Source organism: Bactrocera neohumeralis, chromosome 2, assembly GCF_024586455.1.
Source record: "Bactrocera neohumeralis isolate Rockhampton chromosome 2, APGP_CSIRO_Bneo_wtdbg2-racon-allhic-juicebox.fasta_v2, whole genome shotgun sequence".
Classification (NCBI taxonomy): domain Eukaryota; kingdom Metazoa; phylum Arthropoda; class Insecta; order Diptera; family Tephritidae; genus Bactrocera; species Bactrocera neohumeralis.
This window is the reverse complement of record NC_065919.1, coordinates 6,343,795-6,359,049: the sequence shown is the minus strand read 5'-3', so window position 1 is coordinate 6,359,049 and position 15,255 is coordinate 6,343,795. Positions and strand designations below refer to the sequence as shown.

The following is a 15,255-nucleotide window of genomic DNA, read 5'->3' as shown; positions in this document are numbered from 1 at the left end:
ATTGACTTTTTAAATTTAAAATTTTATATGGCCCACCCTTTAGTTTAACGATGGAAAAGGAACACAAAACCCCGCTCCGATGTTCCGAAAGCAACCTTCAACTAAACAAGTCGTCCCCCCTTGCTTAGGCTTTCATGGCTTTCATACGGGTTGCTTATCGCATCTTCCACATGATCTGCTCTAGTTTTGTGTAGAGCTAGATGTAACTTTGCAGCATTGACGGCACACACACACTCCCATTAAACAAAACCCGAATACCCTGTGCAATTGCATACAAAAATATTTAACTACAAATGCGTCACTGATGTTGTTTTTTGCAACATGATCTCCAGCATCGTCAGCAACAGCGCTCGCACGCAAGCAACAACAAAGCATAAGCTGAGCCATATATTTTCCATTGTCGAACAACATAATTAGCCGGTGACCGTGGCCACCCAGCTCAAGTGTTCCACTAAACTTTAGTCTTGCTTTTCCTGCTCAACAACAACCAACGTGCCGGTGCTGTGCTTGAGCAAGCGTCCGGCGTGAGTTTTCCTGTGCACTCACATTACCAGATGCCGCAACGAAAGTAAATCGCTTAAGTCCGCTTTCCATTTCGTTGTGAAGCGTGCGCGCTCAAACTGTTGTAGCGTTATTTCCTCTGGCCGCGTTTCGCAATGGCTTTGCGAGCTTTCTTTGCAAAAGTTGATGTTTTAATTGAAAGTGATTATGTTAAAGCCAATTATTGATAGGCGGCACATAAAGCGAGTGCGCGCGTTTGCGCTTTAGCTGATTGAGCCAAATACAAATGTTTCGCTGTGTAACAAGCTGGGCGGCAACGTGTAGGCCACCTGTTGCGTGTGCGTTTATTAGTTGCAGTATTTTTGGTTACAAAAACAAAACGTGCAATATACTTTGAAAAAAAAAGCAAAAAAGTAAAGAAATTCCGCATTGATTTGCTATCGCGCCGTCGTCTTCTCTTGGCAACTATTATTTGTGTTGTAAATTAAATATTATTAAAAATTAATTGCCATTTAATTAAAAGAGACACTTGAATGATAAACGGCGTCGAACATTTGTCAGCCGCTTACATGTTGCTATTGCAGCTGTTGTGCTCCTTACTGAATTTCCATCTCGGCGCAAGCTTTTGCGCCCTTTTTTTTGTGTGTAAAAATGTCTTCCATCTGCTATCAATGGTTGTTGTACAGCAATATATGCACTAGAAATGCGCGCGCATAGCCGTCGCAGTGACACTGTGGCGCAAGCAAGTGATGTGTGTGTGATTGCTGGACGTTTGGGCGGTGATGGAGTTGGACTGGAACGCGCCTCTGCAGCTGTTATTGCCAATGATGAGTTTATCTTTGCCGCCGCGCATACTTGTGCCGCCGACACGAATGACACACATTTCGATTTCATGTTGGGCCGAGAGTTTTTCAACATTTTCTTGCAATTGTGCGCGCACCGTGATGTGGCACGCGAGGTGTGGCATTTGCTGCTATTGCTCTATGGCTTGATAAGCGTCTTGCTGATGAGTAAGCATGTAGGTAACAACGCAAATGTTATTTTAAATTGTAGATAAAAGTGAAACAATTGTGGTTGTTGCATGTTCTGGAATGCAGTGTGCTGAATTCCAGAAAAAGTGTTAATTATAAATGTACGAGGGTAATCCAATAACACAAGTTTACGGTCATTTTGCGATTTTGATGTTAGAGGTTGAATCTTGCTAATTCTGGTTTCTGGTTTCTGATTTTTTGTGTTGTAACCACTTACTAAAATCACAAATAGTAGTCTACGTGATGGAACATTTTTAAACTCAAATTCGTAATCAGGACACCTCAATTACTCCACAGATCTCTTAGCACATCAGTCGCAAATTTTTCGTTCAGATTTGTTGAGTAGTGTAATTATTTAATCTGCAATAGAAATACGCAAATTTTTGAAAATTATATCCCACTTTTTTGACATGCCTGAAAAATACGTTTTCCGGAGAATACAGTCGTACATAGCATCACAGCGCGCTTTCCTTTCCAAAAATAAAAACCGAAACACCTACCAATATTGCTCTGTTTCCACTTTTGGAAATTTTGGGGACACGAACTCAGTCCGATTAGGCTGGTTTTTATTGCTTCTGCGATTGTCTGGTGACAATTTCTAACATTCTTGAGCCGACGTAATGACTATATGACTGCTGCACTATTTTTGATTCTAATGATATGATGATTAACTTTTCTGAAGTTCCTTGTTCACTGGCAGTAAATTTCTTGGAATCCAATTTCGAAACAGCGTCCACATTATTACTTAACTTTTAGATACGTGATATCTCAGTTATTATAGCCTTTTTATGGCACAAAGAACTCACACGGAGACATCTTCAAATAACATAATTATACAAAACACATTTAAGACTTTGCGAAGCCGACCTCTCGATCGCGTTGTTAATTAAATTCCTGGTATGAGCAAATACGCATTAACTGATCTATTAGAGCCTTAAATTGTACATAAAGATCAGATTAGAAGATCTTTGCTAAAGGAAAAATATTAAAAAATCAAGCTTCAGAGTTTGTAGCACAAGAAAGACAATGCTTTTTTAATTCTACTAATGGTTATTACATATAACCTCTAGAAATACATTCCAGGCAATAAAATCTTCGAAAGAAATCATAAGAAGCTGCTTGTCACAACTTTTTTTTACTCGAAAAGTGATACTTTTTCGAATACAGTTGGTCAAAACTCACCGGAGGATCTCTTTGCAGAGCGATCATTTCCAAGAAGATCTTTAAACATTTCTAAAGTGTTTTATAAGTTCCAATAGGGGATCTCTTTGCAGAACGATCCGTTCTAAGAGGATCTTTAAAACTTCTAAAGCGTTCTCATACGTTCCGATAGGGTCAATCCGCATACACTTTCTTCCCAATCTAAATGATTTGTTCAAATTTGAAAGTCTCGTGGTATTCCTTTTGAAGACAGATAAGTTCCAGTTCCAAGTTCTTATAAATCACGATCGATGATCGATTGATCGATGTTGCAAAGTGAAGTTATCTAAATTATACATACTTTCTTCAACAATTTCATGCGCTTCATTAATTTTCACCAAGTTTTTCACAAAATATACTAATTATTGGGTACTACTTTCTTTAACTTTCGAACGCACTTAAAATTACAAGAGAAATAAGTAAATAAACGGACAAGAGTTTTTACAAATTCTCCGCCCCTTGCATTTACATTTGTCATACGTCAGCCATAAGTATGTGTGTGTATGTAATGCCTTAATGCGTGATTAAGCTTTGTAAACACACACATATACATACAAACATACATATAAGCACATATATATCAATTATCGATGTTTTGAGTTATGTGCCAGTGACTTTCACCCGAAAATGTCATTCGATCCAACGCAGAAGACACAACACGCACCAAGCGACGGACGGACAAGCCAACTTGACAGCGACTAGTGAGGAGAAGGGAGAGCGCGAGAACAACCGAGCAACTTGTTGCTTTGCGACACCGTCATCAGTGAAACCATAAAATTGTTGCCCATCAATAAAACTACACAAAAATCAAATGTTGCAATTACACAAAAAAAAAAAACAACAACACATGAGAAAGTATTTATATGTACATATGTAGTGAGTGTGAAAAGAAAGCAAAATATAAATAATATAGAAATTGATAATGACAGTCCGGATCGCTAACAGTTACACGCACTTCAGTGTTAACGGTAAAGTGGGTGGACACGGAATGCATTGGGTGGACAATAGATAATGTGTATGTCATGCTGTTCGTTGTTGCTTGTGTGCATTTGAAGAGTGTTCGGTTTGACTTTTAATTTCATGTGCTCAGTTATATGAGAATCTGTGACTATGTAGTTTTGTCTCTCAGTTTTAGGGTTTTCAAAGTCGGGTAGCATTCTTAGTGTTGTTAGTTATAGAGCGACAATCAGGTTCATAACTGATTACAGGGAGCTGTCTGGCTGAAATCTAAATTTCCATAAATTTTAATAAATTTTCTCCAATGCAGAAAAATATGAGAGAGCAGTGCGGGTATCTCTCTCCCTAAAATAAGTTTAAAGGTTTCTATCCATCAAATATAATTTCAATAAAATGTAAGAGTAATCTTCGCGGTTAATCAGTTTAACCTTTTTCTAACGGTAATTGTAAAATCTTTGCGATAGTCTAAGGAGTAGACATCAAGAGCAATTATTGGCCTTGGTGCACAAGAAATATGATTCTGCCTGGAAAGGAGGCAAATTTTACCCAACTCACTATCAGGTATTCAAGGGATCTTATTGTTATTATAACTTTTCTCAGGCTGCATCAGATTGTGGTTAGCTTGTTTATACCGCTAGTTCAATCTTAGAGTTTAACCTCAATTTCCTTATAATTTATTTTCTGATGCTTAATCAGCTCTTTAACTATTAGGTCTACAACTTTGCTTCCGCTGTTTTAAAATAGATGTCTCTAGGGTCAAGCACTGGTCGATTAAAATGTTGTAATTGTTGTAGTACTCCATCATAATTATTTTTGTATGTTATGAGAAAGTTTAGTTTCAAGTTTGGCTTGGAACTTTATCTCTATAATCTTCACGTATTCACAGTCCCGCCTAAAGTTATGCAATGGAAATTCTAATAGTAAGTATAGACTAAAGAAACTGTCTCCCGATTTTTTTAAGGGGAATGAAGTTAAAATGGAGCTGCTGAAGCACTCATTCGTATCAACCGTTATTAGAAGTTATTCATACTCACTGTAAAAGCTCATTGGGTAACTTATTATATATCACGTATACTATTATTTTCTTAGCTTCTTCAGCAGTGTTTGCCTACACAAATATCACGTTTACTATGTTGTTCAGATGCAGCTGCAATATTAAATACAACAACAGTAATAACAAAGCGTTTAATTGACAGGTATACAATTGAAGCGCCAAGCGGCCAACACTTGCACTAACGCAGCGAGTCTCAATAATTATATAGTAATGGCTTGAGCTGAGTGTGAGAAAAAACCACAAAAGCAACAACAACAACAATTATATCATGCAACAGCATACATAAGTGTGAAATTAGCCATCAGACGCGACAGCCAAGCAATTGAGAGTGGAAATGTTGTGATGGCTTCGCTGGCGATGACCGCTTGCTGCCTGCATTTTGCTTCTAGTTCGTTTTCTGTTGCTTTTTAGTGGCTCGCTGCCACAGTCACTTTTATTAAAATGCACTCTACTGACACAGTGTATCAGATCTGTATTGATACAGATATTATTAGAAAAATTATCGAAAGGCGAATACAGCTTGTTTCCACAGCAGAATTGTTCATTTAACCAGAACAAACTAATATTCCAAACCGCCCGGGATTGGAAATGTTTTGTGGCGGACAACTTGTTACCTCAACTCGGTGACTAGTTTTCGAAAAATAAAAAATCTCACTATTAAACAGTGTTGTATTCCACAATAGGGTGCTTCTTTTCTCTAAAAATTGAAAATATGATTGGTGCCACGTTGTGCGGCATGTAGGGCTCACCCTATGCGCATAAAAAATGTAATGGATGTAAAAATGTACTTTTGGACTAAATGTCAGCGGTGATTGATTGTTGTACTGACTAATTATGTTTATTGTTGTATTTGTAAAAAATGTAAAATGTACAATATAAAAATATTTCTTGTATATAAGTATGTTGCAAGTGTATAAGTATTTCTTTTTACCACTTTTTGTATACCACTATGTTTGCGTGTGCTTTTAACACGCTAACACGCTTAAAATGTTACTAATGTTGTTTTTGTATTTTTTATGCTCACTGGTATTTAAACAATTTGCTTGGTTGAAGGTGTCACATGAAAAGTTCACCGTGACGTATACGCAACCTTCATTAAATGCCACGTTATGTACAACATTATTGTACCTTCTTGCTTGTTGTTGTTGCTACATAAATATGCACTTCTGTACCAGCAGTTACAGTCGGTTACCTCTGGTAATTGTTAAGCGCTTGTTTCGAGCTTCTCAAGCCGGCGGCATGAAATTTCCGATTACTTGAGTAGTTGCCTACTGCAACACGATACTTTGAAGTATACTCTGACCAATGATAATAATTAGCTTTGGACTCACGCTTAATGGGTTGGCTGACCTGCTCACATACAAAATTTCATACATATGTATGTATAAAGGGCAAAAGCAGTACACACATGCTGTGGGTGCTCTTAAATGACAAAGAAAAGTGCAGGTCCGAGAGAAAAATGGGAAAGAAAACATTTATAATTTTGAACAAATTTAAAAAATGCATGTAGGAACCAAGAAGGAGATGGGTGTATGCATATAGTGATGAAAGACTTTATTCTTGTTATTATTATTTACTAGCGGTTACAGCCATAGTTTACAATAGCACGCCAGTCGTTTCTTCTTTTCACTATTGGGCGCCAATTCGAGATACCAAGTGCAGCCAGGTCTTTTTCCACCTGATTTCTCCAACGGATTGGAGGTCTTCCTCTTCCTCTACTTCCGCCGGCGGGTACTGAATCGAAAACCTTCAAAGCTGGAGTGTTATCTTCCATCTGGAAGAACTATGTCGTCGTATATTTCGTACAGCTCATCGTTCCATCGACTATGGTATTCGCCGTTGCCAAAGCGCAAAGCAACATAAATCGTCCGCAGAACCTTTCTCTCAAAACTCGTAACGCCGACTCATCAGAATAAAGAGTGACTTATACAGTTTGGTCTTTGTTTGCCTACTCAGCCCAAAGTAGCACCTGTTGGCAAGAGCGATTCTGCGATGGATTTTAAGGTTAATGTTGTTATTGGTGTTGATGCTGTTTCCTAGATAGGCAAAATTATCATTATATGTAAGTCAGAATGTCTCCGCTGAAGCTTCCTCTCTTTTAGCCGCGACCCCAGGCTCCACCCACAGGTAGACAACCTACCGCATCTTTCGCAAGGGTTCCTCACGTTTTCAGGGTGTGCGGAAAGGGCGCAAGAATAAGAATTGGATATAGCCTTACGACTGTAACTGCTTACCTAGGAGTATGACTCCACTACACTTTTACTTCAAAGACTTTAGGTCCTTCTATTTGGTTTAATGTTCCCAATGAAAATGTTTTCAGTGTCTGACTTTCAAAAAAAGGGTCTATCAAGGGGTTTTCTATACGTTCTGAAATATCTCCCAATATCACACAAAAGTTTTTAGTGTGGCTAAGAGATTAAATGGATTCGTAGCTGTCCCCACTCAAGCCATCATTACTGCCTTCACCTAGAACTAATTAAATTCTAACGCTTTCGATTACGAACCGATTACGATTTGCACCAAGTATGCAATGTGGTCCAATTATAGAAAAAAGCCTTTGCTATTTTTAAAAATCGGCTTAATTATTTTACGTTATTTAACCACCATGTATTAAATACATGTAAACTTTTGTGTAACAACAAATTAGCAGTATTGTTTACAATCCTTAGGAGCCTAACCAACAGAAACAGTGGAAACACAAATAACTACCTTCAGTCAACAAAACAGACATCAAGGTAAACATTTAGGTATGTTTCTAACAATATAAACATCTGTAAGTTAACTGGTGTCAATCGATACAAAAACAAAAATGAGTGCACAGTTCACGCCGGTGTCATCGTGACATTGTCTGTTGCAACAATTTGCTGTTGCCGCAATTACTACCTAAATACTTACATAAGTATGTATTTGTTTTGTAGAAGCTTCAATCGGTAATCGTTGCAAACATATATTCCCTGTAGGAACTAAATTGGTAAGAGTTCGTAGTCGGAAAGATGTTTAACTCTATTTCAGTTGCTTTTCCAGTTAAAAAACGACTAACTCATCACATTATTTAGATCGTACAACTATGGCAAAGATACTGCTGCTATAAAAACTAAACGATCAAATCCACGTCCTTGTGTAGAAAACTTTTTTATTTGATGAGATATCTTCATGAAATTTGGCATGTTTTTTGTAAAGGCCTCACTCTATGATAATCTCCGAACATATTTTCAAGATCAGATCACTATAACATTTAGCTGTCATACAAACTGACCGATCATAATTAAGTTCTTGTATGAAAATTGCTTTATTTATGAAAAGTATTTTAGCTCCGGTGCAGTCGAAGTTAACGTTTTCTCTTGTTTTACAATAGATTTCGATTTTCCAATCCTAATAGTTGGGAAAAAAAATAAGTGGCATTTCATACTCAATATCAGAAAGTACTTAGTATACTTTCATTCTCAGTATTCTAGTTATCCCCTCAAACTTTTATATTATAATTGATACTTCCCATAGTATAGTAAGTTCGCACCACTCTCCTTTTTCTACAGGGCATTAAATATACCATCGTTGATGTGAGCAGTTAACGTTCATGCAACGTGGTTACCTCAAATGCGCCATTAATCTCATCGGGCAATTTTATGTGATGACAAAGCAATTTACCACTTAACTTGACTCGCCTCAACTTGACTCGACGACTTAACATGGCTTTGCCTCAACGCGACTCTGGACTTGCATTGTTTATTGTTTGGGCGTCTGTTAGTTTGTTTCGCGTTTGTTGGATCTTCGGTGGGACTTTTGTGTGTCGCTACCGCGCTCCACCATCCGTCGGCCGCCAAATGGGCGCATGAGTTGCATTTAATTGCATGTTTTTGCTTTTAATTTCACTTTGTGGCAGCCACTTACTCGCTGTTGCTTATACCGAGTACATAGTTATGCATAGGTGGCATGCAACTAGCCATACTCAAAGATGCATACAGAGTGGATGTGTGCAGCTCATCGGTGGCTAGAAAAAGTGTGAAAAAGGTGCAATGACATGACACTTTTCCTGTCGCTTATTATTAGCTACAGGTTTTCTTTCATTTTGTGTTACACAGATTTGTTGTAAATATGTGAATGGCACTTACATACATACATATATACTCGTCATCCATTTATACTCTTATTGAAGTTAATAAGTGCTTTTGTTTTCTACAAATTGCTCTGATCTTTCTTCTATTAGTTTTACTGCCTTTTACTGGGTCTTTATTGTCATTTTTGAAATAGATTTGTTTTCATTTTCGATATTTGGAGTAATTAGAAATGTGTCAATTACAGTGACCTTTGCTTCTTGCTTACTTGAGTTTAAATCAATCGAACGTTAGCATGTGATGAAGGTAATTTTTGAATGGCTTTTTTGCCATGGCTTAAGGGGTTCATATGCGTTTACTCGAGCAAAAAACGATCTATTTTAATAATATATCAAACTTTTGTGGAATTTTCAAATCAACATATTCAAAACTTGGCCCTTCCGGCGTCATTTCCGGCAGTCCCTAAAAAAAGGTGCCTCAACGTTGACTGCAGAACTTCCTAAAGGATCATCAAAAGTAAAAAAAAAAACATTATCCCATCAACGTAAAACTTTTCTGGTTTTTCGGCAAAAAACGGCGACAGGTAATTTTCTCAGGCTTTCTCTTGAAGCCAACTTTACTCCATTAAGGGAGTTCTGCATTGACCGAAACAAATGGTAGTCCGATGGTGCAAGGTCAGGGCTATATGGTGGATGCATTAATACTGCCAGCCAAACTCTCCCAGATTTTGCCGAGTCATCAAAGATGTGTGTGGCCTAGCGTTGCCCTGTTGATCAGTTCTGTTGATCGGTTATAGCCGTTTTTTTTTTGGATTGCTTGCTTTAAGCTCATCAGTTGTTGACAGTAAAATGTAGAATCAATCGTTCGACCAGGCTGGAGCAGCTCTTAATGGATGATTCCTTTCCAATTCCACCAAACACTCAGCATAACCTTTCGAGGCGTTAATCCTGGTTTTGCGACCATTTGTTGAGCTTCACCACGCTTGGACCATGATCTTTTTCGCACATTATTGTGATATTTGATCTACTTTTCGTCTCCTGTTACCACTCACTTCAGAAATGGTTCGATTTCATTTCGTTTCAGCAAAGAATTGCAGATGTTAATTCGGTTCATAAAATTGTTCACAGACAATTCATATGGTACCCGGACATCGAGCTTCTTTTTGTAGCCAGCCTTTTTTAAGTGGTTCAAAAACGTTTGATGATGAATGTTAGTTCCTTAGCGATGTCATGGCTGCTTATGCGGCGGTCCTGGTCAATCTTTTCCATACTTTTTCAAAGATAGGCCGACCAGAGCGAGTTGCATCTTTCACATCGAAATTTCCAGTACGGAAGCGAGCGAACCATTAATGTGCTACACGAACTGATACGATCGTCTCCGTAAACTTTACAAATTTCGTTGGTGGCTTGCGTGGCATTCTTCCCGTTTTTATACAAAAATGTTAAAATTTAGCGAATTTCTTTATTAGTTTCAGTCATTTTTGAACAGCTGTAACTTTTTTTTCAACTTCTCCGAATTTAATTTTTTTTGGTTAAATTAAGCTTGAAATCTCACTTTTCCAACACTATATGGTTTGAAACAATCTGATTGGTAGCACCGGAGATATACGACTACAACGACATCTATTGACAAAATACGAAAAGACTACCCAATATTTTATATAGATTTTCGATGGACTTGTCAAAGTTCTCAAAACTTTTTACGTACATATGTCTAAAAAAGAGTTTATGAAGTTTTGGTGAGCAATTCCTGGGCAGAAGAACGTCAAAAAACCAAAAAAAGCTTTAAAAACAATTATTTTTTATGCACAAAACAAGGGTTAAGTAAGTCGTCTGCACCTCCTTTGTTGTGCTGCATAATTGTCCACTGTGTTGACAGCTCACAATCACTGCAGCAATGCAACCTACATTTACTTTCGTTTCGCGCGACGACAACACTGCCATGCTGGCTTCAGGTTCGAATCAAACCCAGCTGCAACAGCAAAACATGTTGCTTATAAACTAAAATTCGTATTTTTTCCATTTGTGTGTGGCTAAGTGTGAGCACGGATATATCATTTTCATTTTATACACAGCCAATAAGCATTTCTCGCTTTTACGCATCGTCAACGGCACGGTTCGGCGCGTTGCGCATGTTTAAGTCGAGCTTGCGCTAACAGACGGACGACGCCGGACATGTGAAGACACGGCAGAGCAACATTGAAAACGATACCAAACTAGCAACGATAGTTCGACAATCATACTTATTGCTGGCACTTGCTGTGACGACTCCACAATTGTTGTGACTCAACGAGCGGTTGTTGCTGCTGTTGTAAGTAAGCTCAAGAAGGAAAGTGTTGAAGACTCACCAACTCGCTGACTTGCGTTGATGGTGTTGACGATAATGACAATTTAGCTACCAACAACGACGAAGACAAACTTAATTGCAGTCGTCTTTGCGTTGGAGCTTCTGTTTATTTATTTATTGTTGTTGTAATTGGTTGATGTTCGTTCGTTTCGTTGTTGGTTGGTCGCTCGTTTAGTGGTGGTGGCTCATCAGTTACGCGGCACGGTGAAGAAATTTAGTTGCGCGCTGAACGCGAACGAAAACGATCGACGGTTAAACGGACGCGGATTCAATTAGGAAAAACAAAAAAATAACACACAAAAAAGAAAGCAAAACTAAACGAAACGAAGTGAATAAAAAAAGAAAATATAAAAATTATAAAACAAAACAGTTATAGATGCAACAAGCGCAAGCGTTGATTAGCGCAAATGGACTTTTAATGTCTACGCATACAATGAACGCAGAAGTGGCAGACAGTCACTGATATCACGAGTACGCCGCTTTTTTCAGATGTCAATAGCCGACAGGCGCCAGCTTGACATTTTCCAAGCGAATAAGTGAAAGAGTATAGTAAAAGTAAAAGTGAAAAAGTGTTGCGCCTGCACACCAAGGAACTGCAACTGAAAGCAAGTAATAATGTGCAAATAATCGCCCCTTACGCTTGAACTCTTGTCGTGCGATTTTCTATAACTTGAACTGTAAGACCCTTATCCGTAAACCCTACTTAAAGAACAAGATATGGATAAACCACATACCGATACGGCAATACCTCCAAAACCTGGCTCGCCTACCGCTTCCCATGCTTCATCCGTCGCTTCAATTGGCAGCGGTCACAAGACGCATGGTGTGCAGAAGTTCTGTTCAAAAATCCGCCATAAAATCGAAGATAATATAGCGCCGCGTCTGACAGGTAAACTCTACAAATCGCAGAAGCATTCCATATCGATGAGCTCGCTCAGTATTGGGGACTCAACTAGCGGCAAGTATACGAACATCAGTAAACAGTCGACTTTGCCTTCCCTTCCTCCAAGGACGGAACAACAGCAAACAGGTACCACTTCTGCACACCGACGTCTCACCGGCATGTTGAAGCATCAACGCCAACGCATCACAAAATCAACGAAGACGCTCAGTAAGCGTGAAATTTCAGCGCCGATCGGTGAGGTTACGACTAATTCGGGCATAATTTGTCCAGCACTACTTGAAAAGGGTGGTTTGGTGGACGGTGGTCACGCGCAGGACCTTAGAACGCTTGCTGGTTCACCCACTGATAGTGCTGGCTATGTGGATAGCGATGAAGAATATCAGCAGTTAAGCTTGAATTTGACGAAACAATCGTTGGAAGATGAAATCTTCGAAGAGCTCGAGAAGGCCGCACACGATGAAACAAAATTAAATGCGGTTTTAAAGAACTTTGATCGTTTAATAATCGACTACAATGAGAATCCAACTGTAAGCGCAGTGCCAGAGACAGGGCCACGTGTGGAATGCGATGTAGCGGTGGTGGAGGCGGCAGCCGCAGCGCAACTAGAGCTTTTGGCACTAGAGCCGCCAGTTGCTTTCGCCGATAATGGGGCCGAGAAGCGGAGTGAAGCGAATGTATTAGTGGACAAGGTGGGTCTGCTTGAGCCCGTTGCTGAAAAGAAAGAAGTTGAGCCAAATGTAAAACTTGATGAAACATTCGCTGATTCTATTGAAACTAAGGTAGACGCAGTTGAAGTGTCGACTACGCTGGAAACTACTAAACAGTCTGAGGTGAACAAAAGCCCACTCTTAATGCAATATTCGACCACAAGGCAGGAGTCCAAAGATTTATATCCTGCTAAAGATATGAAGGATGCCACAGCTGAGAGCAGAGTCGCAGCTACGAACAGCGCCGACAACTCATTAAGAACGACATCCATCAATGGAAACAGCGTTTGCAGCACCACTGTCGCTGCGCAAGTTACTGAGGATCCCATAACACCACCACAACCGCCTGTGCGTCCCAAGCGCTTGGAAAAATCCAAGTCATCCCTGGCTCTGCCCAGACGCAATGTCTATCAGTCTCCAGACACTCCGACGCTACGCAATATACGTTATGCGTTAGCTACGCGTGTACGCTCCAAATCCGTGTGGGAGTTGACACCCACCACGGCAGCGGCTGCGACCAATAGCAAAATTCCGGTTTTTATAGCATTACCGTTACAAAAACGTAGTAAAAGCTTCTGCAGCGCTTCCTTAACGGAAATGATTGGCAAGCAGACGCTGGTCGATAACAAGAATTTAACAGCTGTGAAGCATGTTGTGACTCAAAAAAGTAAAGATTCCACAGTTACGTCAACCAACCAAAGACGTCAACTGACTAAGGACGCCCGTTCTGCATCCGCGCTTTCGTTGTCAAGTAAATCACGTTCGCGCTCGCTTTCTACAAATCGTACACAGCAGCCGTTGCAGTCAACACCACAATTGCCAACGCAAAACCAACCGATATCTGGTCAACGTACCAAACGCAAATCATTGTCTGGAGAAAAGTTGACGCGCAGCAATTCACGCCTACAAATGGAGAGAACCAAATCTTCAATTGGCTTTAACTCCAGCACACTTGGCACAAACGCGAGTCCAAGGCGTACACCCTCCAGCAGCAGCTTGAACAGCAGTCAGAGCAGCGGAAGTGTGTCGCGTGTCGCCAACGGTAGCACAACGGCGGCACGCAAGATGCAGCGTAGTCGCGATGAGCTATTGGACAAGTGCCTGGAGAAGGGTCATGAAATTTTGCGCAAAGTGGAATCGATAAACACGAAAGTTAGCGTGCGTAAGACACCAATTGCGACGACACTCAAGTCGAATGCCGGCAAAGCAACGGCTGCGAAGGCGCCGACAACCGGGCAAACCAAACGTGCTGCTACAACGTCGGCGACAGCCGCGTTGGCTAGCGCACGTACGAAAGTGAAAACAGCTGCCAGCGGTAGTGCAGCGTTGACAGGTAAAATTACGAAAGATGCGTGTGATGGCACTTTGCGCCGCACAACTACCAACAACACCGCTACCGCTCCTCCAGCGGTGACTTCCACGAAACAGTTGAAATATGCGAATGAGGAGAAAGTGCCGCAACCGCAGCTGGAGTTCTGCAAAATAATACCACCCGTATTGGGTGAGACATCCGATAAGCACACCGAATTATTGGTTAATGTGGTGCAGGCAAAGTTGAATGCGCCTACTGCCACACAACAGCTGTCGAAACAACAGCAGACAGCGGCTAGTAATACGCGAGAACAGCAAGCGTTTGAAATAGCAGACGCCTACAAACCAACGTTGCCTTCAAGTGCGCCCATCGAAAAGCTAATCAACGCAGATACATCGCATCACAACAACGAATCAGACTCCGATGACTCAGGACACATTTCGAATGAGAATGATACAACCATTCACACCTTATCCACTTCCACCACCTCCAGCGTGAGCCTCTGTGAATCCGATATTATTGAGGAGGAGCGTTCCACATTCCAGGCAGTGTCGCCTGACAACAATGCATACAACTCCGTTGCAACTCCGACCGCTATGCAAACCAAAACTACCAAAGTTTCGGAGCTCCTTCAGAAGTTCGAACAGCAATCACAAGCTTCTGCGCATATGACTTTCGGCAAGCCAGTCGTACGTGCGACTAACAGCAACCCTAGTAAGGTGTGCACTGCTACACGCGTCGCTCAACTCGAGGCCGTACAATGCATACAAACTCAAGTGGAGTTTTATCCGACCTACAGCAAAGAGGTAACTATCCGCCTGCTTTAGTGCAGCAATTGAATTCTGTGAAGCAAATTCCTGCAATGAAGCGCAGCAAACGAACGAAATTTTGTAATAACCGAATATTCCAACCAACAACCAAACATCCGTCACATCCTTTAACCCAACAGTAGTTAAGCTCTACTCTTCTGGTAAAATTGGTGCATTTAAATATTAAATATAAGTATATTTTTATATTTTTCTATATCGTTTTTGGTTTTGGCTAAGTAATGGTCCGAATCCTGTAGTTTTTGCATTCTTATTACTCTTAACTTTCTTACATAAATTTTTATTGCTAAAGCATTTGTTAATCGCTATATGATATATAATATTTTATATTTGTATTTACTTTATAAGTAAACTGTCACAAATT

At 40.1% G+C, this 15,255-nt stretch overlaps 1 protein-coding gene across 7 annotated transcripts in view; it reads left to right on the top strand.

The window, feature by feature from the left end:
• The window catches only part of LOC126768044 (unconventional myosin-XVIIIa), a 126,289-nt gene that overhangs the window by 69,150 nt on the left and 41,884 nt on the right, over window positions 1-15,255 (top strand). The window contains exon 1 of one of the 7 annotated variants that reach the window (XM_050485915.1): window positions 11,196-14,870. The exons of the other annotated variants lie outside the window; for them this stretch is intronic. Coding sequence (XP_050341872.1) covers window positions 11,859-14,870 — 3,012 coding nt within the window. The 5' untranslated portion in view covers window positions 11,196-11,858. Of the gene's footprint in view, window positions 1-11,195; window positions 14,871-15,255 lie in introns of those variants that run through there. 7 annotated transcript variants of the gene reach the window in all.